The following is a 22,078-nucleotide window of genomic DNA, read 5'->3' on the forward strand; positions in this document are numbered from 1 at the left end:
ATCGAACAATTGAAACATTAACAAATACTCAATTTTTATTTATTCTTATTATTTATCTCTTAAGCTCATCTTGTTAAACTTTGTATATGTTAAACTGAAAAACACATACACAGATGTGTCCGTCCCCGAGTTGTGTTGTATATCTCACCGTCACGACATGCGTGGAGCAACATGGAAGTATTTTGACAAAGGGGCATGAAATTGACAGGTGCTACGTTGAATCGGTTTCTATTATATTTTCACTTATCCCTGTCCATCAAATACTGGTATAAATAGATTATACATTAATGTCTTACATTCAGGATGTACTTACCTGTCTTACTCAACTGAAACTTTCGTTTCAAAAGTGCTATATAACAAGACAGTGCCTGGTTTGATCTATCTGTGATTTGAAACTTTAAACAAATACGAAAAAAACATTGCAGAATTCAAACACACATAATATTTAAACTCCGACCAAACTCAAACCAATAACGAAATTAAGGCTATCAAATCTTCTCTTTTCACACTCAGCCTAAAACTTGAACTAGGTTCGCTCGACTTCAGCGATATTTTGCAACTCGCATTATACCAACACATCCTTCCTAACCAGGCCAACAGGTTGTAACACCAAGCTTGAATTATTCGCTGGATATCGTGGATGTCCTGAACGAAGTTGTTACAATAAATTGAAATCCCTCGGTTTCCCTTTCGCAGTATAAAACACGTGTTGTGTCAAAGTAACTGAAATATGATCAACAACAGCGCCCCCCTACAAAATGGTGGATCACGTTGTGCTGTTGTTTCCCGGTATTTTTGATGTTGAAGTGTCAAATACTATCGAGTAGTAAACAAATGTACATGCGAAACAGGTGTTCATATGTTGGGATGTCCCGAAATATTTCGTATTTGATTATTGTCCCGTTCTGTAGGGTGTTCTTTATTTTCAACAACCAAGAGGATATTTCTGTACACTCTCGGGGCAGTTTGTCGTACTAAGAATTGTACAAACTGTTTTGCAAGATTTATGTAAAATCCTTCGTATACGTGCATATTTATAGTGTGGCTGTGTTTTTATGTACGATTATTCTCTATAACATGCCAGAACATGGCGTATCCTTTACGTGAAAAAATTATGTTATACATACGTAGCCAGATTAAGTTGTGTGATCACTTACATAATTATGGGTATGTGTTTACATCTGTAAGTTGTAGTTTTCATGCCTTTAAATTTTTGTATTTTGCTCTTTGGTATGCCGACACTTGATCGGGTGTGTCTGTGACTGAATGCTTCGTCTTATAAACCCAGCCTTAAAAAATGAGATAATTGTACTGTACAGATTCTCGCCATTGCAAGGCCCTGGGATCTCGTGCTGTTTCGAGGTTGAACCCAACACTGGCTATTTATACATTCACGTCTTATATACCCCTCTGATTGTATGAACCATTGCCCAATATCACCAATGACGTTCACGTGCCCAGCGTCCTTGACATACAAAAATTATTATTTTCCAACAAAATAACTAAACTAATTTTCGCTCAAACGACCACTTGTTTTTTCATGAGGGAAGGTTTCGTAAAGTCTCTATCACATTTTGTACATATTTGTACAAAGAAAAATTCCTAAAATACACCAGGAAGTTATTTTGATTGGTCCAAATATTAACCAATCAGATGATTATTTCGTGAGTAGTATACGGTCAAAAAGGAAGATTTGCTTCTGAATAGGTGACCTCGAAACAAGATCAAGTGCTAAGTAACGGGTCCCTGATTCAGATATTATGATACAATTTGCAGGCCCGCATTTGTAATCGATAAGTTTCAATACTTTGTATTTTGTGTGCAAGAAGGTGACAATTAGACAGGTTATACTGAGGTGCAAGCATTGTTCTGTTGTTGAACTCCACATGCATGTGCACATATAATTATCGGGCATACCATGGCATGCATGTAGAATATCGCTATTGTGGGCTATAAAGAAAGCTTCAGGGGAGTCTGTTTGTTCTCTGTTTATAGTCAGCTGATTTTGCAAAGTCATTCCTGGGATGAAGCGTCGATATCTCGAGTCACCGAGAACACAGCGCATCATATGAAGCGGTTACTGATTAAAGGGTGGAGTAGGCCGTATGTGGTTTACGTGTATGATACCACTTGGAAACAACACAACAACAGACATGTTGATGGGAGGGTGTAATGTGAAGTGCTACATAAAGATAACATGCAAATCATGATGTGATATACCTGCCTCTAAATTGCGCTGACACCACTCTCTATTACAGTGTACTGATCCATCCTGGGAATATATACATAAATATATACATTAAATATATGCATAACTATATACATTAAATATATGCATTAAATATATAGAATAAAATAACTACAAACATAACTGTGTATAAAGGCGTCCAGAGTGAGTAAGTGAGTTTAGTTTTACGCCGCTCTTACCAATACTCCAGCAATATAACGAAGGGGGACAGCGGAAATGAGCTTCATGGTACCCATGTGGGGAAACGAAAACCAGGTCTTCGAAACGAGGAGCGAACGCTTTAACCACTAGGCTACCCCACTGCTCCACAAGCGACCAGACTGAGGAATGCTGAGATAAGATGAGAGTATTTTTCTGATATATAACTACGACGGGAGAAGCTAGGAAGAAGTAGGTAGCGTCTGATTCCAGATTCCAACATTTGATAAGATAATCTATAAAGACTGACTGACTGAGTTTAGTTTTACGCCGCTTTAAGCAATATTCCAGGAACATCACGGCGGGGGACACCTGAAATGGGCTTCACACATTGTACCCGTGTGGGGATTCGAACCCCGGTCTTCAGCGTGACGAGCGGACGTTTTACCCACTAGGCTACCCCACCGCCCATCTATAAAGATCCCACTGGGATAGATGTACGCAGACTCACTCCAGTTATAATGCTGACTACATTTAATATTACAGCTTATATGTATGTTGGGGAAACACTGGAATTACAATATTAGAATTGGTATGTTTATGCCTGTATGCTGTAAGCACTTCGATAACCGCATTCCGATCTATAACTTCAGCTCTTAACATTCCATTCTAAACACTACAATCTGAACATCCTTCGTAAATGCATCACTGCAAAAGCTTCACCGTAAAAACTCCCATTTACATCTCCCTAAACACCCCATTATTATGATTCCGCTCTACATGCTCGTCTCTAAACTCTCCGGTCTAACTACACCACTTTAAACAATCTGATCTAAAACTCCTCTCTAACCTCTCCGCTCCAAATGCCGCTTTCTAAACCTTCACTGTTCTAAAAGTTCCAATCTCCAGATTCTTTCTAAACCTTCCACTCTGAACTCTCCAGTCCAAACTCTTCACGCTTAGACTAACACTTAGTCTCTGAATACATATAAGTTTGAAAGAAAAAAACAATTCCTTTTAATTTGAAAAGGAGCCCCAGTTAGCAGGGAGATTCAGAACTAGACTTGCTTCATTGTCGTCATTATGCTTTAGCATTGCAGAGAGGGCGAGACAGAAGGAAAGCTGATGCGGTTCAGGGACTGTGAAACAGAGTAGGTTTCACATTTTAAGGTTCTGCTCTAAACGCTACCGTGCATGCACTTATTGGTAACGTAAATAAAATTCTTCCTTTGGCTTTCTTCAGTGGGACCGCCTCCGTGGTGTAGTGGTTAGAGTGTCCGCCCGGAGGGCGGAAGGTGGCGGGTTCGATCCCCGTCCGAGTCATACCAAAAGACGTTAAAATATGGTACTTGCCCTGCCTGGCGCTCGGCATTAATGGGTACAACAAGGACTGGTCGGAGTCAGTATAATGTGTCTGAGTGGGGTATTCATGCTTCACTGCGGCATGGTATCTAAGTGGGCTAGCAGTATAAACCCAGCTTAAGTCTGGGCTAGTACAAGCAGCCGAACATACACATGCACACACATGCACGTCGTCATATGACGTCAATATTCTGAAGTACGACGTTAAACCCAATTTCACCTCACCTCACCTTTCTTCAGTGGGCTATTGTGTAGGTTACAAGGTCACCACCTATTTACTGTCCTTAGTTTCCGACCCTTACCACAAGAGGGAAGCAAGTCTACAGTGTACAGGGCCCCGTGGTAAAAGCGGTAGCTCTATAGCGACATATGTCGGGTGGAAGTACCTAGAAACCTCGGTCATACATTAAGGTATGAACTATCCATCATGGGTATTCAGTCTCACAAATACTCGGTCATTTATTTGTTTTCGTTGGCGAAGAGCCAACTAATTCATAGATGTAAGAACGTTCTTTCTGACGGGACTGTCCTTTCATTTGAACTGATTGTTCACCAATACATGTATATGTAATATACGCAGTGTAATATGGTAATATGCACAGCACGCCTGATGGCTCATTAAAGGCGAGGTAGCAATCGTTGTCATCTGCTTGTCATCAATGGCTGTTTTTTACTTTAATTTTACGAAAACTTTTCATTAAGTTTCAACTGTATGATGTGGTTCTCCATCGAAAGTGTGTACTTCTAATCCAGAGGGTCGGACAACGTGTGCCCCGGCTCTGACACTCTCCTCTGACACTCTCCTCTGACACCTCTGACACTCTCCTCTGACACGCACACACACATACACGGTCGGGATGTCACCTGAATACACTTCTGTTGGTGTCAGTGTGAGACTTTGGGTAATCGGGTGGTTAAAGCACTTGCTTCTCACGCCGAGCACCCGTGTTCGATTCCCCACTTTGTATTTAAGGTTCTTTTTATAACTTTTCAAATAACTTTTATTTGATGCAATTTTATTTTATGCACAGTTACTTTTTTCAGTTAGTATATTTATGCACGATGCGGTAAAGTAAGACACAATATAACTTGAGCCTAAATATGCAACTCATGAGAAGTATTATTTCTTTTCAAAATGTAATTCTGCATTTTGTAATTTACATGAACACAGGCCTAAAATGCACCAAATATGCAAGTATGAACACAATTGGATTTAGTTATAAACGCTTCACATGAATACATATCTATTAGTTTGAATTTTACACAATTACACTGGCATATAAATAAATATACCAGGCCAAAGAAAGTTATCCCCCCCCCCACCCCAAAAAAGAAGAATACTTCACTTGACCAAAAGATAGAAACAAAGACGTATGTGAGATTGAATTCTTTTTTATTTCAAACAGAACTCATTTACCTACAATTTGAGGGGAAAATTCATTGTAAAGCTGATCTTGCATTCGTCGCAATTCATTAAGAAAGAGGGGACGGTGGGGTAGCCTAGTGGTTAAAGCGTTCGCTCGTCACGCCGGGTTCGATTCCCCACATGAGTGAGATGTGTGAAGCCCATTTCTGGTGTCCCCCGCCGTGATATTGCTGGAATAAGGCTAAAAGCGGCGTAAAACCATAGTCACTGACTCACTCATTAAGAAAGAGTCAAGAGGTCAAAATTACACAAATCAGAGTTCATTCACAAAGTACGCAAAAAGTCACAAAATAAAACAGGAGTCAGGGAGACGTCATCAATAGCGTCTGTGACCACCCTGTGACCACCCAGTCAGTCGACGGAAGACGTCAGAGATGTTCACTGGGGTTCATGTCTGGAGAACGCGCTGGCCAGAGCAAGACGCTGATGTTAACGTTGTTCTAGTGTTCTCGAACAACTCTGGCTGTTGTCGAATAGAGGACACTTCAGTTTGGCGCCAGTCGCTCTCTTCTAAATCGAAAAACTCGAACTCTGCCATCGTTTCTGAACCGACTGAACCGACTTTCATCTGTATAGAGCACTCTCTCCCAGTCACGTCGCTGCCACCAACGTACAGTTTGTGCCCATTGCAGTCTGCGTTGACGGTGTAGACGAGTCAAGGCCATGCCCCGGAAGGGGCTGTACCGAGACGCCGAAGGACTTCGTCTGCTGATAGCGTGTCCTAGTGCTATCGCCGCCGTTGACGTCGACGTCAGGAATCTGTTCCGGAGGTGGATCTGCCGGATGTAGCGGTCTTCGGTCGTTGCCGTGACTCTTGGTCTTCCCGATCTTCAGCGGTCTTGGGCCTGGCCTGTTTAAATTTGGTGGTAGCGGTTTAGCAATTTGCTGATTGAGAACCTGCGACAGTTGAAGGTTCTTGCCAGCTGACGTTGTGAAGTCCCCATAAAGGCCATAACGATCGCCCTGTCTCGTTGCGCTTGTGTAAGTCTTGACATATTCGTGGATGGGTTTTGGTTTTGCCACAATCCCAGTGTCCCAAAGTTACGTTTTGAAACATGCACGATTCGTACGAAGTTTTCGGACACCTGTCACCATGTTGCGTTTTGGCGAATATTTTCTGCTTTGGGTTCAAACTTTATTTTGTCCGGTAGCTTAAGTGTATTAAGTATAAACTATGCACACTATTCAACGCACTCCAATTTCATTTTACCCAAATCAAAGCAAAACTGAATTATAAACTATGAGGTTCAAACGAAAGTAATGTCATTTAGATTTTTCACTATACATTTTAGTCAGAAGTTGCATAGATGAAGGAAAACCAAGTTCTATGGATAGTCAGCTTCTTTATTGTGTAGGTACTAACATCGTTATCAAGCACTTGTTATCAAGTGCTTGATAACGGTGTTAGTACCTACACCGAAACGTCGCGCTCATTGCAATAAAGAGGTTGACTATCCATAGAACTTCGTTTTCCAACAGGGACTTTACTTCACAAGAACGTGATTAATGAAAAAAATCATAAACTATATACTTCATAATGACACAATGTGGTTTAATCTTATGCTGATGCAGTTAATAAGAATGCTATATTAATTAATGAATTAATTATGACCTATGCACTTCTTATAAATGATATCCCAGTTGATTAAGAACTCAGTTTACAAGCATAAGTAATTTGATCACACTGTACATCAACCTCGTCAATTGTATAAACTCAAATACCCTTCTGGTATATATTCTCCCTGTGTATAATATTGTATATCATATGCTTGATGACGGCTACGGTGTCAATATCTTCAACAAAACGTCGCATCTATTGCAATAAAGTTGTCTATCCATAATAGCGCTCCCCTTCATCATACCAGCTTGCAAATGCCACTTGAAGAAGTTGGATTAATTATGATCTATGTACTTCATATGAAGACCATGTTATTTAATTATCCACAATATACTCTTAAAAATGCATTAATCCTCAATTATAGTGCACCCGCTTCATTAGAAATCCACATTATTTCAGTGTAACTGATGCACTAAAATACACGCTTTATAATATTTCTAGTTTTAGTTTTCACTTCATAATAATTCTATGTTATTTAAAAAATTACAATCATTTCTCGTATGGATGGAATGTGTCTTTAAAGTAAGCATAAACGCCTGGCACATAAACAAGAACATAGCTAATTTACACACATATCTAATATCAATTCCACAAAAAATATGTGAATATAGCCTTCCGTTGTGACGGCAACACACGGAGATTGAAGACAAGGAAGGGTGTTCGCGAGAGTGTCGGACAGGGTCACTGGATTGTATGCTCGACTGTCCGAGTTGACCATGTTGTCACCGAACTGACTACAGCTGACGGAACGCGTGACGACCGCAATGTCTTCAGAGCTGCAGGGAGCTAGCATTGGTAGCAGTGCAGGGATACATTTCTGGGAGTACTCAGTCTCTAGACATATAGAACCAACCCCAGTGTTTGTAAAGCTGTGAAACACACCAACAACTGTGCTACTTTCTATTTGTACGTATCACTCAGGGAAGCGAAGCGTTGACCAATTATAACGCTGGCCTTGAATTGAGCATTGCATAGAGCAATGAAACCGGATTCGAAACTCTGTACCCACCTGACCTACGCTCCTAACCGACCTTCATGTACTTATTGCAACCACACTAGGAAGCATTCATCATTATCAACAATTGCAAGCCTCAGTATGTGAAGCCACGCGTCATGCACTGTCAATACTCCCCCGGGGTGGCTGTTCCGTCACTGTCAATACTCCCCCGGGGTGGCTGTTCCGTCACTGTCAATACTCCCCCGGGGTGGCTGTTCCGGCTCATGGACACACACAACTCTCCCGATCCTGCCGTAGTAGTCCTGTGACCATGACCTGTTTAGTGCGAGAAATGATCGCTAACTAGGACATGCGCCTGTCTTCCTTGGAAGAAACATGTACTTCCAAGAAATGGGTGTCAAATCAATTCAAACAATGCCCACATATTACCCGCCCTTATTGGAGATGAGGCATTGAATGCTCTCCTCACAGCCACGCCCTCCAGCACAGAGCTGTGAATGGCCGATACGTTCATTAGGGTCCTCCCATATTTATGCAGTCTCAAGTCTGTCTTGTCCATGTGGTCTGCATCTGTACAGGGGGAATCACCGCACCCGCATCACTTCCGTCATGGAATCCAAATATGTGGCTTTTCATATTTCCCGGAAGACATCCGGCTCCGTTGTCAAGGAAACAGAAAAGAGCGCATCTGGTTGCCATGGACATGGATCTCGGGTCGGGTGGGCTGTTGGGACAGTATGCGTCCTTTCTGTCGTTGTCAACGTCGTGTTGCTGATGATGTATATTGGGCTGCAGAAGGAGGTGGACAGGCAAAAAGCGGTTGTTGATAATATCAACACTCTCTTGACCAAGAACGATGCATGGGTCAGCTCCAGACACGAACAGGTACGTGCTCTTCCTGGAACTGTTCGTGTATATAGTTATTAATGTTTACAGCATACATGTCCAGCCTTATCATGTCTATAATGTTTACAGCATACATGTCCAGCCTTATCGTGTCTATAATGTTTATTAATCTGTATACATATCCGCTGTGTATATTTTCCTTGAACAGGTGTTAATTGTTAAAGATGCTATTTATTGTTCACATAACAATTTCAGTAACATTTCGCGAAGTGCTTACAAAGTTCTTTTGCAAAGTTATTTTAGGAGTTGTTGCAAATTTATTTTTTGCATTATAATGGCATGATGCAAAATCACACAGTGCTATTTGCTACTATTGCCTTTGTTGAAATAGTAAACGTTTTAGTTTGATGAATAGCTTGGAAGTGTGGCCTTTGTTCGTACGACTCGACCCAGGCAAGACTTACATTGTAATAATAAGGTCAGTTATTCAAACAGCTGGTCTGTTGAAAATGAAACAAATTATGCGGACGAATGTCAGCATGTGCAACAACAATAATCAGAATACAGTTTGCAGTATCAGAACATATTGATTGATCCAAGGTTCCCGAATGCCGACACAAGTCCCTGTTGGTATATGGTCACTATAAACACTATGGCTGCATCGAAAACCATGCAGTAACTTAATGGTAGTTGAGAAAAGAGCTCTGTAAAATGGCGACTGTTGGATTAACGAGTATCAATAAACATGCACGCAGCAGAGGTCGTGTGATTATTGTGTGGAACATGTAAGACGTCAACATGCAGTTTGGTAGCCCACTCAATAAAACATTTAGTCGTCGTCGGGGTTCGAACCCCGGTCTGCGTGTGTCCCTCGTGACAAAAATAGGAGATGAAATACCTTTTGGCTCTCACTGACATCGGAGATAAAATTTAACTGTCGATGAACTTCAGAAGATCATTATCTGTCCTAGACAGACAGTCTCTTGTCAGCCTTGTGATCTCACTGATACCGGTACATTTGTCCTGTTATGTAATCGGTTTGAACATATCACTCCGGAAACTGTCACAAATAATCTCCACACAAACGATCATATAAAGACAGTTGCAAAATAAAAGCAGTGCATCTTGGTCAAATCGTAACGCAGATGTTGTGTGCTTACTGTTAATCAGAGCAGCTGGATTAAAAGCAAAACCAAGAAACAAAACCAAAGCAGAAACCTAACTAAACAGCAAGAGACGAGGCAGCCTAATGAAGATGAATCTTCTGTACTCTCTATATGTCTGAAGCTGCAAGTATAAGAAATGATTACATCCATCAGTAAATCTATTATTAGATATTGTACAGTTGTGTACAATATCATTGTATGCCATTGGAAGCCGCGGTGGCTGAGCGGCCTAGGCGTCTGACTTAGTGTGGCGTCGATTAGGTGCCTGACTCTGAGGGTGTGTGTTCGAATCCCGGATGGGACTCAACCCCCCCCAAAGTACTAGAATCTGTACTTTAGTGAGAAAGTGTAATTCCATATATAACATATGTTACATTTAACAACTTTCTAAAATGGCATTGTGTATTTCATGATATATTATTGGCCCTCTATCAAAATATCTGTGTGTCTCAATTAGCGTGTTGTTTAGACTGTGCTGGGTTGTATTGAGCGGCAGGCGAACTGGTGGGGGGTGATGATGAGTTTTATGGAAAATCATGTGCAATGTGAATACTTTAGCATACTTATTAATATTTTTATGTACAAAATGGATGATACCCCTACATCTTCAGGACAAAATGGGTGACCGCTCTTTCAAATAATCACACCTCCCCCCTCCCCCCCCAAAAAAAATATAAATATATGAAAATAAATAAAAATAAATAAAAAAAATAAAATAAAATAAAATGTAAAAAATGCATGAATTGAGAACGGTCCCTCATACACATATTTTTCGCGTTTACTGAGCTTCATTAGTTTTTAAGAATACAATAAACTGAATTGAAATTGAAGAAAAGAAAAACCTGCTCTGTTACAAACCGGGAAACACTTTAATTTAAGTGGCGTGGATATAAATATCTTCACTGAGGACAAGTTCCGCCCCAGTTTGTTTCCTGTATGTATGTTTGCAAACAGTTGGTCACGTGGTGTTCAGCTGAAGTAGGTCACGTGGATGGCCATGACGCAGCTTGTCTGCGACATCTGTACTGTCAGCATGTGGTCCCGTCTGTCTGAGAATGGGTTCAGGGTGTCTGTCTCGCTGCACTACTCAAGGGGCGCTGGTTCCCTTTCATCGCCTCTGTCAACCAGACTGTGAGCGCCGTGTGGATTATATGACTCTTCAACAGTTTTACCATGTTGACACTGCATGCTTCAGCTGAAGCGAAGGCGCATGTTCATAACACACTTCACAGCTGGATGAACTCTTCGCGAGTTAATGGTCATTTAAGAGCAACGCTAGTGTACAGCAACTCACATATGAACTACCCCTCAATATACCAGCTACAATGAATTGGATCTTCCCCTCACACGTCCCTTCAATCCAGCATCAGGCATGTCAGTCTACGCCAGACCTACCAACCTACAACAGACCTACCATTCTACATGAGACCTACCATCCTACACTAGACCTACCACCCCACAGCAGGCCCCGATTTCTCGAAACAAACTTAAGTCTGAGTTTTGACTTAAGTTCGATTTTTTACTCAAATCTGAGAAAACGCAGGAAAATGCATTCCACAGAATGAACTGAAATTGGTATTAAACCAATAGAAGACAATTTGAGTTTGGTGGGTAGATTACTTAAGTTGTTTGGGCTTTTATATTTTGAAAATGCAGTTGAGTTAAAAATTCAGCTGTTTCAAATTATGAAACTAAGTTTGAGATTTGAGTAAAAACTTAAGTTTGTTTCGAGAAATCCAGGCCTGACCTACCATCCTACACCAGACCTACCATCCAATATGAGACCTCCATCCTACACCAGACCTACCCTCCTACATCAGACCTACCATCCTATGCCAGACCTACCATACTACATCAGACCTACCATCCTATATGGGACCTACCACCCTACACCAGACCTTCCACCCTACACCAGACCTACCCTCCTACATCAGACCTACCATCAGACACCAGACATACCAGCCTATGACAGAACTACCATCCTACATCAGACCTACCATCCTATATGAGACCTACCATCCTATGCCAGACCTACCATCCTATATGAGACCTACCATCCTACACCAGACCTACCACCCTACACCAGACCTACCATCCTACATCAGACCTACCCTCCTACATCAGACCTACCATCCTACACCAGACCTACCATCCTATGCCAGACCTACCATCCTACATCAGACCTACCATCCTATATGAGACCTACCACCCTACACCAGACCTACCATCCTACATCAGACCTACCCTCCTACATCAGACCTACCACCCTACACCAGACCTACCACCCTACACCAGACCTGCCATCCTACATCAGACCTATCCTCTTACATCAGACCTACCATCCAACACCAGACCTACCATCCTACATCAGACCTACCCCCCTACACCAAACCTACCATCCTATATGAGACCTACCACCCTACATCAGACCTACCCTCCTACATCAAACCTATCATCCTACACCAGACCTACCATCCTATGCCAGATCTACCATCCTACACCATATCTACAATCCTACATCAGACCTACCATCCTACATCATACCTACAATCCTACATCAGACCTACCATCTTACATCAGATCTACCATCCTACATCGGACCTACCATCCTACGTGAAATGCTACCATATTCTACACCAGACCTACAATCCTACATCAGATCTCCCATCCTACACAAGATCTACCATATTCTACAACAGACCTACCATCCTACACCAGACCTATCATCCTCAACCAGACCTATCCATCCTTCATGAGATCCACCATATTCTACACCAGATCTACCATCCTACACCAGATCTACCATCCTACACCAGACCTACCATCTTACAGTAGATCCACCATATTCAACTCCAGACCTTCCATACTACACCAGACCTACCATCCTACATCAGACCTACCATGGTACATCATTTGAACTTTTATATATCAATATCACCTATCTTTTTATGGAGGGTATATTTTATGTAGAGACGTAAGCAGCCGTTTAAACACCTCTTCAGGATAGATTCGGCGGAATGGACGAAAATGAGAATCTTCCAAAGAAACATGCGACAACCAGTTTGGTTTGATAATGATTGGGAATCTGCCAAAAGAATAAAATATCCTAGTTTACATATCCTTAAGAGGTCAAACGACGACAGTGATAAAAGACACTTTATGAAGATTTGTAAACAAAACAACGTCAAAATAAAAACATGACACACGGAGAAAGTAATACGGTCCCTACCGACACAAACCTACTATAAATAAGATTCCGAAGGCTCGACAACGTAGTACAAGTGTAAATAATATTGATTTAGTGACATGTAAAAATGATTTTTATAAGCCGTAGAATGGGAATTAATTTACGACAGTGAAAACCAACCGTCTGTGAAGTGAGGAAATAGATAACAAATGAAAGTAACATCAGAAAGGCCATTAGTTCGATGAAGATGTATACCTCGCCTGGTCAGGATGAGCTGGTTGTAGAATTAATGGCATCTGAGACGCTTCAAAGTCAAGAAGTAGATGATGTTTCTGTTTTTGAACAAAGAAATTACTGAAGGTGAGATCCGAAAGGCCATTCATTCGATGAATTGGTTGCAGAATTATTTACACGTGACGTTGAATTGCTTACACCATTGTTATTGAATGTATTTAATACGATTCTTGACTCCAATCTATCATAATTCCAGTAGACAAAGGTGTCGACACAAATAGCTACAGGGGTATTTTGATAATGAGTTTTTTAACCAGATTTTAACATCAGTTATATGTAATATGATACGTATGTGGATATTTCTGTATTGCCAAATTGTAGAATCGCAAGCAGGCTTCCAACATGATTGTTCAACGATAGATACGATATTTATAACTCTGTTATTGAAAAACACGTTTGCAAGAAAAAAGGTAGAATGCACGCAGCGTTGACTGATTTTAGAAAAGCGTTTGATCCGGTGTAAAGTCCAAAGCTGTGGACTCTCTTGAACTCTTGAAGTCTGTACTCAGATGCACTTGTCTGTTTCAGAAGCAATCACTTGTATTCTTGACTTCTTTGAATGCCATATGGGCGTCAGACAAGGATATATTATGAGGCCATTGTTGTTCTCTATTTATATACTGGCCACATAGAGAAACTGTGCACACAGAAAATGCCTTCATAATTGGAATACAACACAGCAAAAACGAAATGATGTAGACACTTTATAAGCTGAAGTATCGGACCACAAGAAAATGTCAAAATAACATGAACAATATCCGTAACGATGACGTCAGAAGTTCAAAATCGAGTAGGGGGTCACACGAGGAAGTCACAAAATCAATAACGGGTATGACCACCATGTGCGTGAAGCACAGCAGTGCAACGACGACGCATAGAGGCTACCAAATGAACATTGAAGGCCTGGGAAATGGTCTGGGACGTGGTCACTGCTGTCAGGAACCTGTATCTGAGATGAGTCACCCGAATCCATCTGTCCTGTCTTATCGTCGTTACGTCGGGAACGCCCAGAACGTGGGTGGTCGGCGACGTCATTACTGTTTCGATAACGCCTGACCCATGCAGATATCGTTTTACGATGGCATTGGAAATGTGCTGCCACTTGTTGTTGGCTCATTCCTGCTCGAACCATTCCAATGGCTTCATGACGTTGAGCAGATGTTAATCTTGGCATGATGTGCATGTGACTTCTCATGTGAATTGGTGAACGTTTGAATGAGCAAAGAAAAAGCTTTCGACAGTGACAGCAATTTCAGAGTTTCACATGTTGTGTGCATCTGTACGGGCTGCACGTGCAGTAACACATTGCAAGGCCTTAGGCCACCGTCAATGACGTCACGTCGCCTGGCACGTGCATGAGCGTTTGATTGTCTCCAATACTTGCTATGTTCACAAATGAATTTATGTATAAATACGCTGTGTGCCGATATTTATATTTTCTGTGTGCACAGTTTCTTTATGTGGCCAGTATATAATGCACATGTTACGGGATACAAACTAATGTCCTATATAGTGACATTGTACTTGCTTCTTTGTGCTGATGACTTTGTATCACTAATGTGTGTAAATATTGATAAATGTAGTTAGATATTCTATTTGATTTCTCTGATGAATTTGATGTACAAGTAAGAATGAATAAATCCAATATAATGGTATTCCAACATATGATGTATGAGGTGAAAGAGGACGCTAGCCCTTATTCTTATACACAATTTTTCAAAGGGTAATTAAATAAATAGTTATCAATTTTGAGGATGCCAGAACATAGGTAAGACAGAAATGATTTATATACACAAGGATGTATGTTTGTGTTGTTAAACCAAGGAGTAGAAAATACAGAGTAATTTCTTGGTCAGTTTAAACAAAATGATAAAAGATGGATTTATAACAAACCCCTTTTAATAGTATGTCCAAATTACAGAACTATAACCATTTGAAGAGTATCTTTGAATTTGAACCCTAAAGGTTTAATAATGATAATCGTTTCCATCAGGTTAAATTTTCGCTGCGGTATTCTTCCTCTAGAAGTAGAACATGGTAGAATGCAAGGAGTTAACTATTCTAACAGATTATGTAAATCATGTAAATATGGAGATGTAAAGGATGAATACCACGTTCGTATAGTACATTAAGGGACATTAGACAGGAATACGTAGCCAAAACTAATACAGCCTTCAAAGCAACAATTTTCGCGTCTATTGTCTGGTTACAATATTGATGCTATGAAATATTTTTTTTCTATGTATATATACCATACCTTCAAATTTAAGAATCTATGCTGACTTTGCAAATGATGGATGTACGAAAATGATGCGGTCATGTATCTGTATTCCAGCCTGTATCTGTATTCCAGCCTGTATCTGTATTCCAGCCTGTATCTGTATTCCAGCCTGTATCTGTATTCCAGTCTGTATCTGTATTCCAGCCTGTATCTGTATTCCAGTCTGTATCTGTATTCCAGCCTGTATCTGTATTCCAGCCTGTATCTGTATTCCAGCCTGTATCTGTATTCCAGTCTGTATCTGTATGCCAGCCTGTATCTGTATTCCAGTCAGTATCTGTATTCCAGCCTGTATCTGTATTCCAGTCTGTATCTGTATTCCAGCCTGTATCTGTATTCCAGCCTGTATCTGTATTCCAGCCTGTATCTGTATTCCAGTCTGTATCTGTATTCAAGCCTGTATCTGTATTCCACTCTGTATCTGTATTCCAGTCTGTATCTGTATTCCAGCCTGTATCTGTATTCCAGCCTGTATCTGTATTCCAGCCTGTATCTGTATTCCAGCCTGTATCTGTATTCCAGTCTGTATCTGTATTCCAGTCTGTATCTGTATTCCAGTCTGTATCTGTATTCCAGTCTGTATCTGTATTCCAGTCTGTATCTGTATTCCAGCCTGTATCTGTATTCCAGTCTGTATCTGTATTCCAGCCTGTATCTGTATTCCAGTCTGTATCTGTATTCCAGTCTGTATCTGTATTCAAGCCTGTATCTGTATTCCAGCCTGTATCTGTATTCCAGCCTGTATCTGTATTCCAGTCTGTATCTGTATTCCAGCCTGTATCTGTATTCCAGTCCGTATCTGTATTCCAGTCTGTATTTGTATTCCAGTCTGTATCTGTATTCCAGTCTGTATCTGTATTCCAGCCTGTATCTGTATTCCAGGCTGTATCTGTATTCCAGCCTGTATCTGTATTCCAGTCTGTATCTGTATTCCAGCCTGTATCTGTATTCCAGCCTGTATCTGTATTCCAGCCTGTATCTGTATTCCAGCCTGTATCTGTATTCCAGTCTGTATCTGTATTCAAGCCTGTATCTGTATTCCAGTCTGTATCTGTATTCCAGCCTGTATCTGTATTCCAGCCTGTATCTGTATTCCAGTCTGTATCTGTATTCCAGTCTGTATCTGTATTCCAGCCTGTATCTGTATTCCAGTCTGTATCTGTATTCCAGCCTGTATCTGTATTCCAGTCTGTATCTGTATTCCACTCTGTATCTGTATTCCAGCCTGTATCTGTATTCCAGCCTGTATCTGTATTCCAGTCTGTATCTGTATTCCAGTCTGTATCTGTATTCCAGCCTGTATCTGTATTCCAGTCTATATCTGTATTCCAGCCTGTATCTGTATTCCAGTCTGTATCTGTATTCCAGCCTGTATCTGTATTCCAGCCTGTATCTGTATTCCAGCCTGTATCTGTATTCCAGTCTGTATCTGTATTCCACTCTGTATCTGTATTCCAGCCTGTATCTGTATTCCAGCCTGTATCTGTATTCCAGTCTGTATCTGTATTCCAGTCTGTATCTGTATTCCAGCCTGTATCTGTATTCCAGTCTATATCTGTATTCCAGCCTGTATCTGTATTCCAGTCTGTATCTGTATTCCAGCCTGTATCTGTATTCCAGCCTGTATCTGTATTCCAGCCTGTATCTGTATTCCAGTCTGTATCTGTATTCCAGCCTGTATCTGTATTCCAGTCTGTATCTGTATTCCAGCCTGTATCTGTATTCCAGCCTGTATCTGTATGCCAGCCTGTATCTGTATTCCAGCCTGTATCTGTATTCCAGCCTGTATCTGTATTCCAGCCTGTATCTGTATTCCAGCCTGTATCTGTATTCCAGTCTGTATCTGTATTCCAGCCTGTATCTGTATTCCAGTCTGTATCTGTATTCCAGCCTGTATCTGTATTCCAGCCTGTATCTGTATTCCAGCCTGTATCTGTATTCCAGCCTGTATCTGTATTCCAGCCTGTATCTGTATTCCAGTCTGTATCTGTATTCCAGCCTGTATCTGTATTCCAGTCTGTATCTGTATTCCAGCCTGTATGTGTATTCCAGCCTGTATCTGTATTCCAGTCTGTATCTGTATTCCAGTCTGTATCTGTATTCCAGTCTGTATCTGTATTCCAGTCTGTGGGCCAGTCAGGTCAAGCAGCCTTTGAGAACCGACATTTGTACAAACGAAGTTCTGGAGCTCGGGAAAGCGGTAAATATACAACACTTCATAAACTTTCTATTTTCAAACCTTTCATTTTCAAATATATAATGTGCATATTTATTCTTAGAGACCCTATAGTAACTACTGTGTCATAATATAGACTTGGGGCTTCTTTCACGAAGAAACGTTTACTAAAGTTAACCTTAACTCACATTCTTTAACATCGCACTAGGAGGCCCTGCTAGAAAATGTCTTCTTAAATACAATCACCATCACCACAAATACCACTATAACTACTAGCACAACCACTACCGCTACTACTACCACTACCACTACCACTACCAGTACTACTGCAACATCACAACTGTGATTCTCCAGAATTAGGTTGTTTCTGTTTATATTCGATCAGGTAGCCGACGACACGGAAGAATTAGACGCAATGCACGTAAGTCAACTATAACTTTAATAAGATCGAAGATAAATATAAACTTATGTTTGTGTTCAAATTGATTCCTTACATTTTATGATGATATTAACCCACACGCTGTTCCGTCTCCCCGTCCAGGTAACAACAGACGCTGCAGCTGCAACATGGGTGAGTGTGTGTAGTGATTTGTGTGTGTGAGTGTGTGTGTGTAAATTGATGTGTGATGTGAGTGTGTTTAGTGATATGTGTGTGAGTGAGTGTGTAGTGGTATGTGTGTGAGTGTGTAGTGTTTTGTGTATGACTATGTGTATGCAGTGATGTCTGTGTGTAGTGTGTGTAGCGGTGCTTGGGTGAATGTGTAGTGATGTGTGTGTGTAGTGATACGTGTGTGAGTGTGTGTGAGTGTGTAGTGACATGTGGGTGAATTGTGTAGTGGTGTGTGGTGAATGTGTAGTGATGCGTGAGTGTATGTGTAGTGATGTGTGTGTGAGTGTGTGTGTGAGTATGTAGTGATATGTGGGTGAATTGGGTAGTGGTGTGTGGTGAATGTGTGTACTGGTGTGTGTGACTGTGTGTGTCAAATGATGTGTGGGTGAATGTGTGAGTAGTGATGTGTGGGTGACTGTATTTGTAGTGGTGTGGGTGAATGGGTGTTTAGTGATGTGTGGGTGAATGCGTGTTTAGTGATGTGTGGGTGTATATGTTTAGTGATGTGTGGGTGAATGCGTGTTTAGTGATGTGTGGGTGAATATGTTTACTGATGTGTAGGTGAATGTGTGTGTAGTGATGTGTGGGTGAATATATTTATTGATGTGTGGGTGAATGTGTGTGTAGTGATGTGTGGGTGAATGTTTGTGTAGTGATGTGTATGTGAATGTGTGTGTAGTGATGTGTGGGTGAATGTGTGTGTGATGATGTGTGAGTGAGTGCGTTTAGTGATGTGTGAGTGAGTGCGTTTAGTGATGTGTGGGTGAATATGTTTACTGATGTGTGGGTGAATGTGTGTTTAGTGATGTGTGTGAATGTGTGTGTAGTGATGTGTGGGTGAATATGTTTAGTGATGTGTGGGTGAATGTGTGTGTAGTGATGTGTGGGTGAATGTTTGTGTAGTGATGTGTATGTGAATGTGTGTGTAGTGATGTGTGGGTGAATGTGTGTGTGATGATGTGTGAGTGAGTGCGTTTAGTGATGTGTGGGTGTATGTGTTTAGTGATGTGTGGGTGAATATGTTTACTGATGTGTGGGTGAATGTGTGTTTAGTGATGTGTGTGAATGTGTGTGTCGTGATGTGTGGGTGAATGTGTGTATAGTGATGTGTTGGTGAATGTGTGTGTAGTGATGTGTGGGTGAATGTGTGTATAGTGATGTGTTGGTGAATGTGTGTGTAGTGATGTGTGTGAGTGTGTATGTAGTGATGTGTGGGTGAATGTGTGTAGTGATGTGTGGGTGAATGTGTTTAGTGATGTGTGAGTGAATGTGTGTGTAGTGATGTGTGGGTGAATGTGTTTAGTGATGTGTGTGAATGTGTGTGTAGTGATGTGTTGGTGAATGTGTTTGGTGATGTGTGGGTAAATGTGTGTTTAGTGATGTGTGTGGTGGTGTGTGTTTAGTGATGTGTGGGTGAATGTGTTTAGTGATGTGTGTGTGTGTGTGTGTGAGAGTGTGTGTGTAGTGATGTGTCTGAGTGTGTGTAGTGATGTGTGGGTGAATGTGTGTGTAGTGATGTGTGGGTGACTGTGTTTAGTGATCTGTGTGAGTGTCTGTTTAGTGATGTGTGGGTGAATGTGTGTGTAGTGATGTGTGGGTGAATGTGAGCGTAGTGATGTGTGGTGAAGTGTGTTTAGTGATGTGTGGGCGTATGTGTGTGTAGTGATGTGTGGGTGAATGTGCTAAGTGATGTGTGGGTGAATGTGTGTGTAGTGATGTATGTATGAGTGTATGTGTAGTGATGTGTGGGTGAATGTGTTTAGTGATACGTGTGTAAATGTGTGTAGTGATGTGTGTGTAATGATGTGTGGGTGAATGTGTGTGTAGTGATGTGTGTGTGAGTGTGTGTTTAGTGATGTGTGGGTGACTGTGTTTGGTGATGTGTGTGAGTGTGTGTGTAGTGATGTGTGGATGAATGTGTTTGTAGTGATGTGTGGGTGAATTTGTGTGTAGTGATGTGTGTGTGAGTGTGTGTGTAGTGATGTGTGGGTGAATGTGTGTGTAGTGATGTGTGTGGTGGTGTGTGTTTAGTGATGTGTGGGTGAATGTGTGTGTAGTGATGTGTGGGTGAATGTGTGTTTACTGATGTGTGGTGAAGTGTGTTTAGTGATGTGTGGGTGTATTTGTGTTTAGTGATGTGTTTGTGAATGTGTTTAGTGATGTGTGGGTGAGTGTGTGTCTAATGATGTGTCGGTGAATGTGTGTGTAGTGATGTGTGTTGGCGAGTGTGTGTGTGTATTGGTGTATGGGCGAGTGTGGCTGAGCGGTGAGTTCGTGAGTGAAAGGTGTTAGAGGTGAGGTAGGGGAGACAGTAGAGGTGAAATAAGTGTATGACGGTGGGGAGAAATATGCCGATGATATCTGCACCTCTTTTGTAGCGTTGGGTTGGGGAGGGTAGAGGCACGAGTAACGTTTCAGGGCTGGAGTCTCCATGTAGTGTTGTCCATTCTCCCTTCCAGCCGCCATCAGACGCAACCTCGAGAACAACCCTCCAGCAGTAAGTCTGACATTATATATCCTCACACTTCTACTCTATAATATTATTGTAGGTAATGCTGTTGTTGTTGCTGCTATTGTTGTTATAGTATGAATGCTATGTATACTAATGACTATCAAGTCTGGAAAGCGAGAAGCTGTAAACTCGAATGAGATGCATTTGTCAGCAATAGGCCAACATCCAATAACATGGGGATGCCAGCCCTGTGAGTAGAGAGAGTAGTTGCTGCTGGTATTGTTGTTGCTGCTACTGTTGCTGGAGTTAACCAAGTGTACCTGATGTTAGTTTCAGTACCCGCCAAGACCAGCCGTCCACCTGATGGGCGTCACAGACTCACCACGAAGGCTGACTCACAGTGAGTAGTAACTCTCTGTCATGGGGACAAAATGTCAGCACTGTATGCTTACACTGAACCATGAGAAAATGTATCTAATTTTCATTTCTTGTCAGAGGTCCGTCAGGTTCAACTGTGTCCACCCATTCAGGTCATACTGTTTCCATCCATTCAGGTCATACTGTGTCCATCCATTCAGGTCATACTGTGTCCACCCATTCAGGTCATACTGTGTCCACCCATTCAGGTCATACTGTGTCCATCCATTCAGGTCATACTGTGTCCACCCATTCAGGTCATACTGTGTCCATCCAGTCAGGTCATACTGTGTCCATCCATTCAGGTCATACTGTGTCCACCCATTCAGGTCATACTGTGTCCACCCATTCAGGTCATACTGTGTCCATCCATTCAGGTCATACTGTGTCCATCCAGTCAGGTCATACTGTGTCCACCCATTCAGGTCATACTGTGTCCATCCATTCAGGTCATACTGTGTCCATCCATTCAGGTCATACTGTGTCCACCCATTCAGGTCATATTGTGTCCATCCATTCAGGTCATACTGTGTCCACCCATTCAGGTCATACTGTGTCCATCCATTCAGGTCATACTGTGTCCATCCATTCAGGTCATACTGTGTCCACCCATTCAGGTCATACTGTGTCCATCCATTCAGGCCATGCTGTGTCAACCCATTCAGGTCATACTGTGTCCATCCAGTCAGGTCATACTGTGTCCATCCATTCAGGCCATCCTGTGTCCACCCATTCAGGTCATACTGTGTCCATCCAGTCAGGTCATACTGTGTCCATCCATTCAGGCCATCCTGTGTCCACCCATTCAGGTCATACTGTGTCCATCCAGTCAGGTCATACTGTGTCCACCCATTCAGGTCATACTGTGTCCATCCATTCAGGTCATACTGTGTCCACCC

The 22,078-nt window shown here is 41.6% G+C and overlaps 1 protein-coding gene across 3 annotated transcripts in view; it reads left to right on the forward strand.

Moving 5' to 3' along the window:
* The first annotated feature begins 8,207 nt into the window (after positions 1-8,207).
* LOC124289597 overlaps positions 8,208-22,078 on the forward strand; it is a 40,237-nt gene continuing 26,366 nt past the window's right edge. Inside the window, exons 1-6 of one of the 3 annotated variants that reach the window (XM_046726185.1) lie at positions 8,211-8,635; positions 17,631-17,724; positions 18,086-18,121; positions 18,242-18,271; positions 20,770-20,807; positions 21,093-21,162. In XM_046726185.1, coding sequence (XP_046582141.1) covers positions 8,360-8,635; positions 17,631-17,724; positions 18,086-18,121; positions 18,242-18,271; positions 20,770-20,807; positions 21,093-21,162 — 544 coding nt within the window. In that variant the 5' untranslated portion in view covers positions 8,211-8,359. Of the gene's footprint in view, positions 8,636-17,630; positions 17,725-18,085; positions 18,122-18,241; positions 18,272-20,769; positions 20,808-21,092; positions 21,163-22,078 lie in introns of all 3 variants that reach the window. The other 2 variants (XM_046726186.1, XM_046726187.1) reach the window with 2 other exon arrangements.

This window comes from Haliotis rubra, unplaced genomic scaffold, assembly GCF_003918875.1.
Source record: "Haliotis rubra isolate DU_JTF1 unplaced genomic scaffold, ASM391887v1 Scf444, whole genome shotgun sequence".
In the NCBI taxonomy this organism is placed as follows: Eukaryota; Metazoa; Mollusca; class Gastropoda; order Lepetellida; family Haliotidae; genus Haliotis; species Haliotis rubra.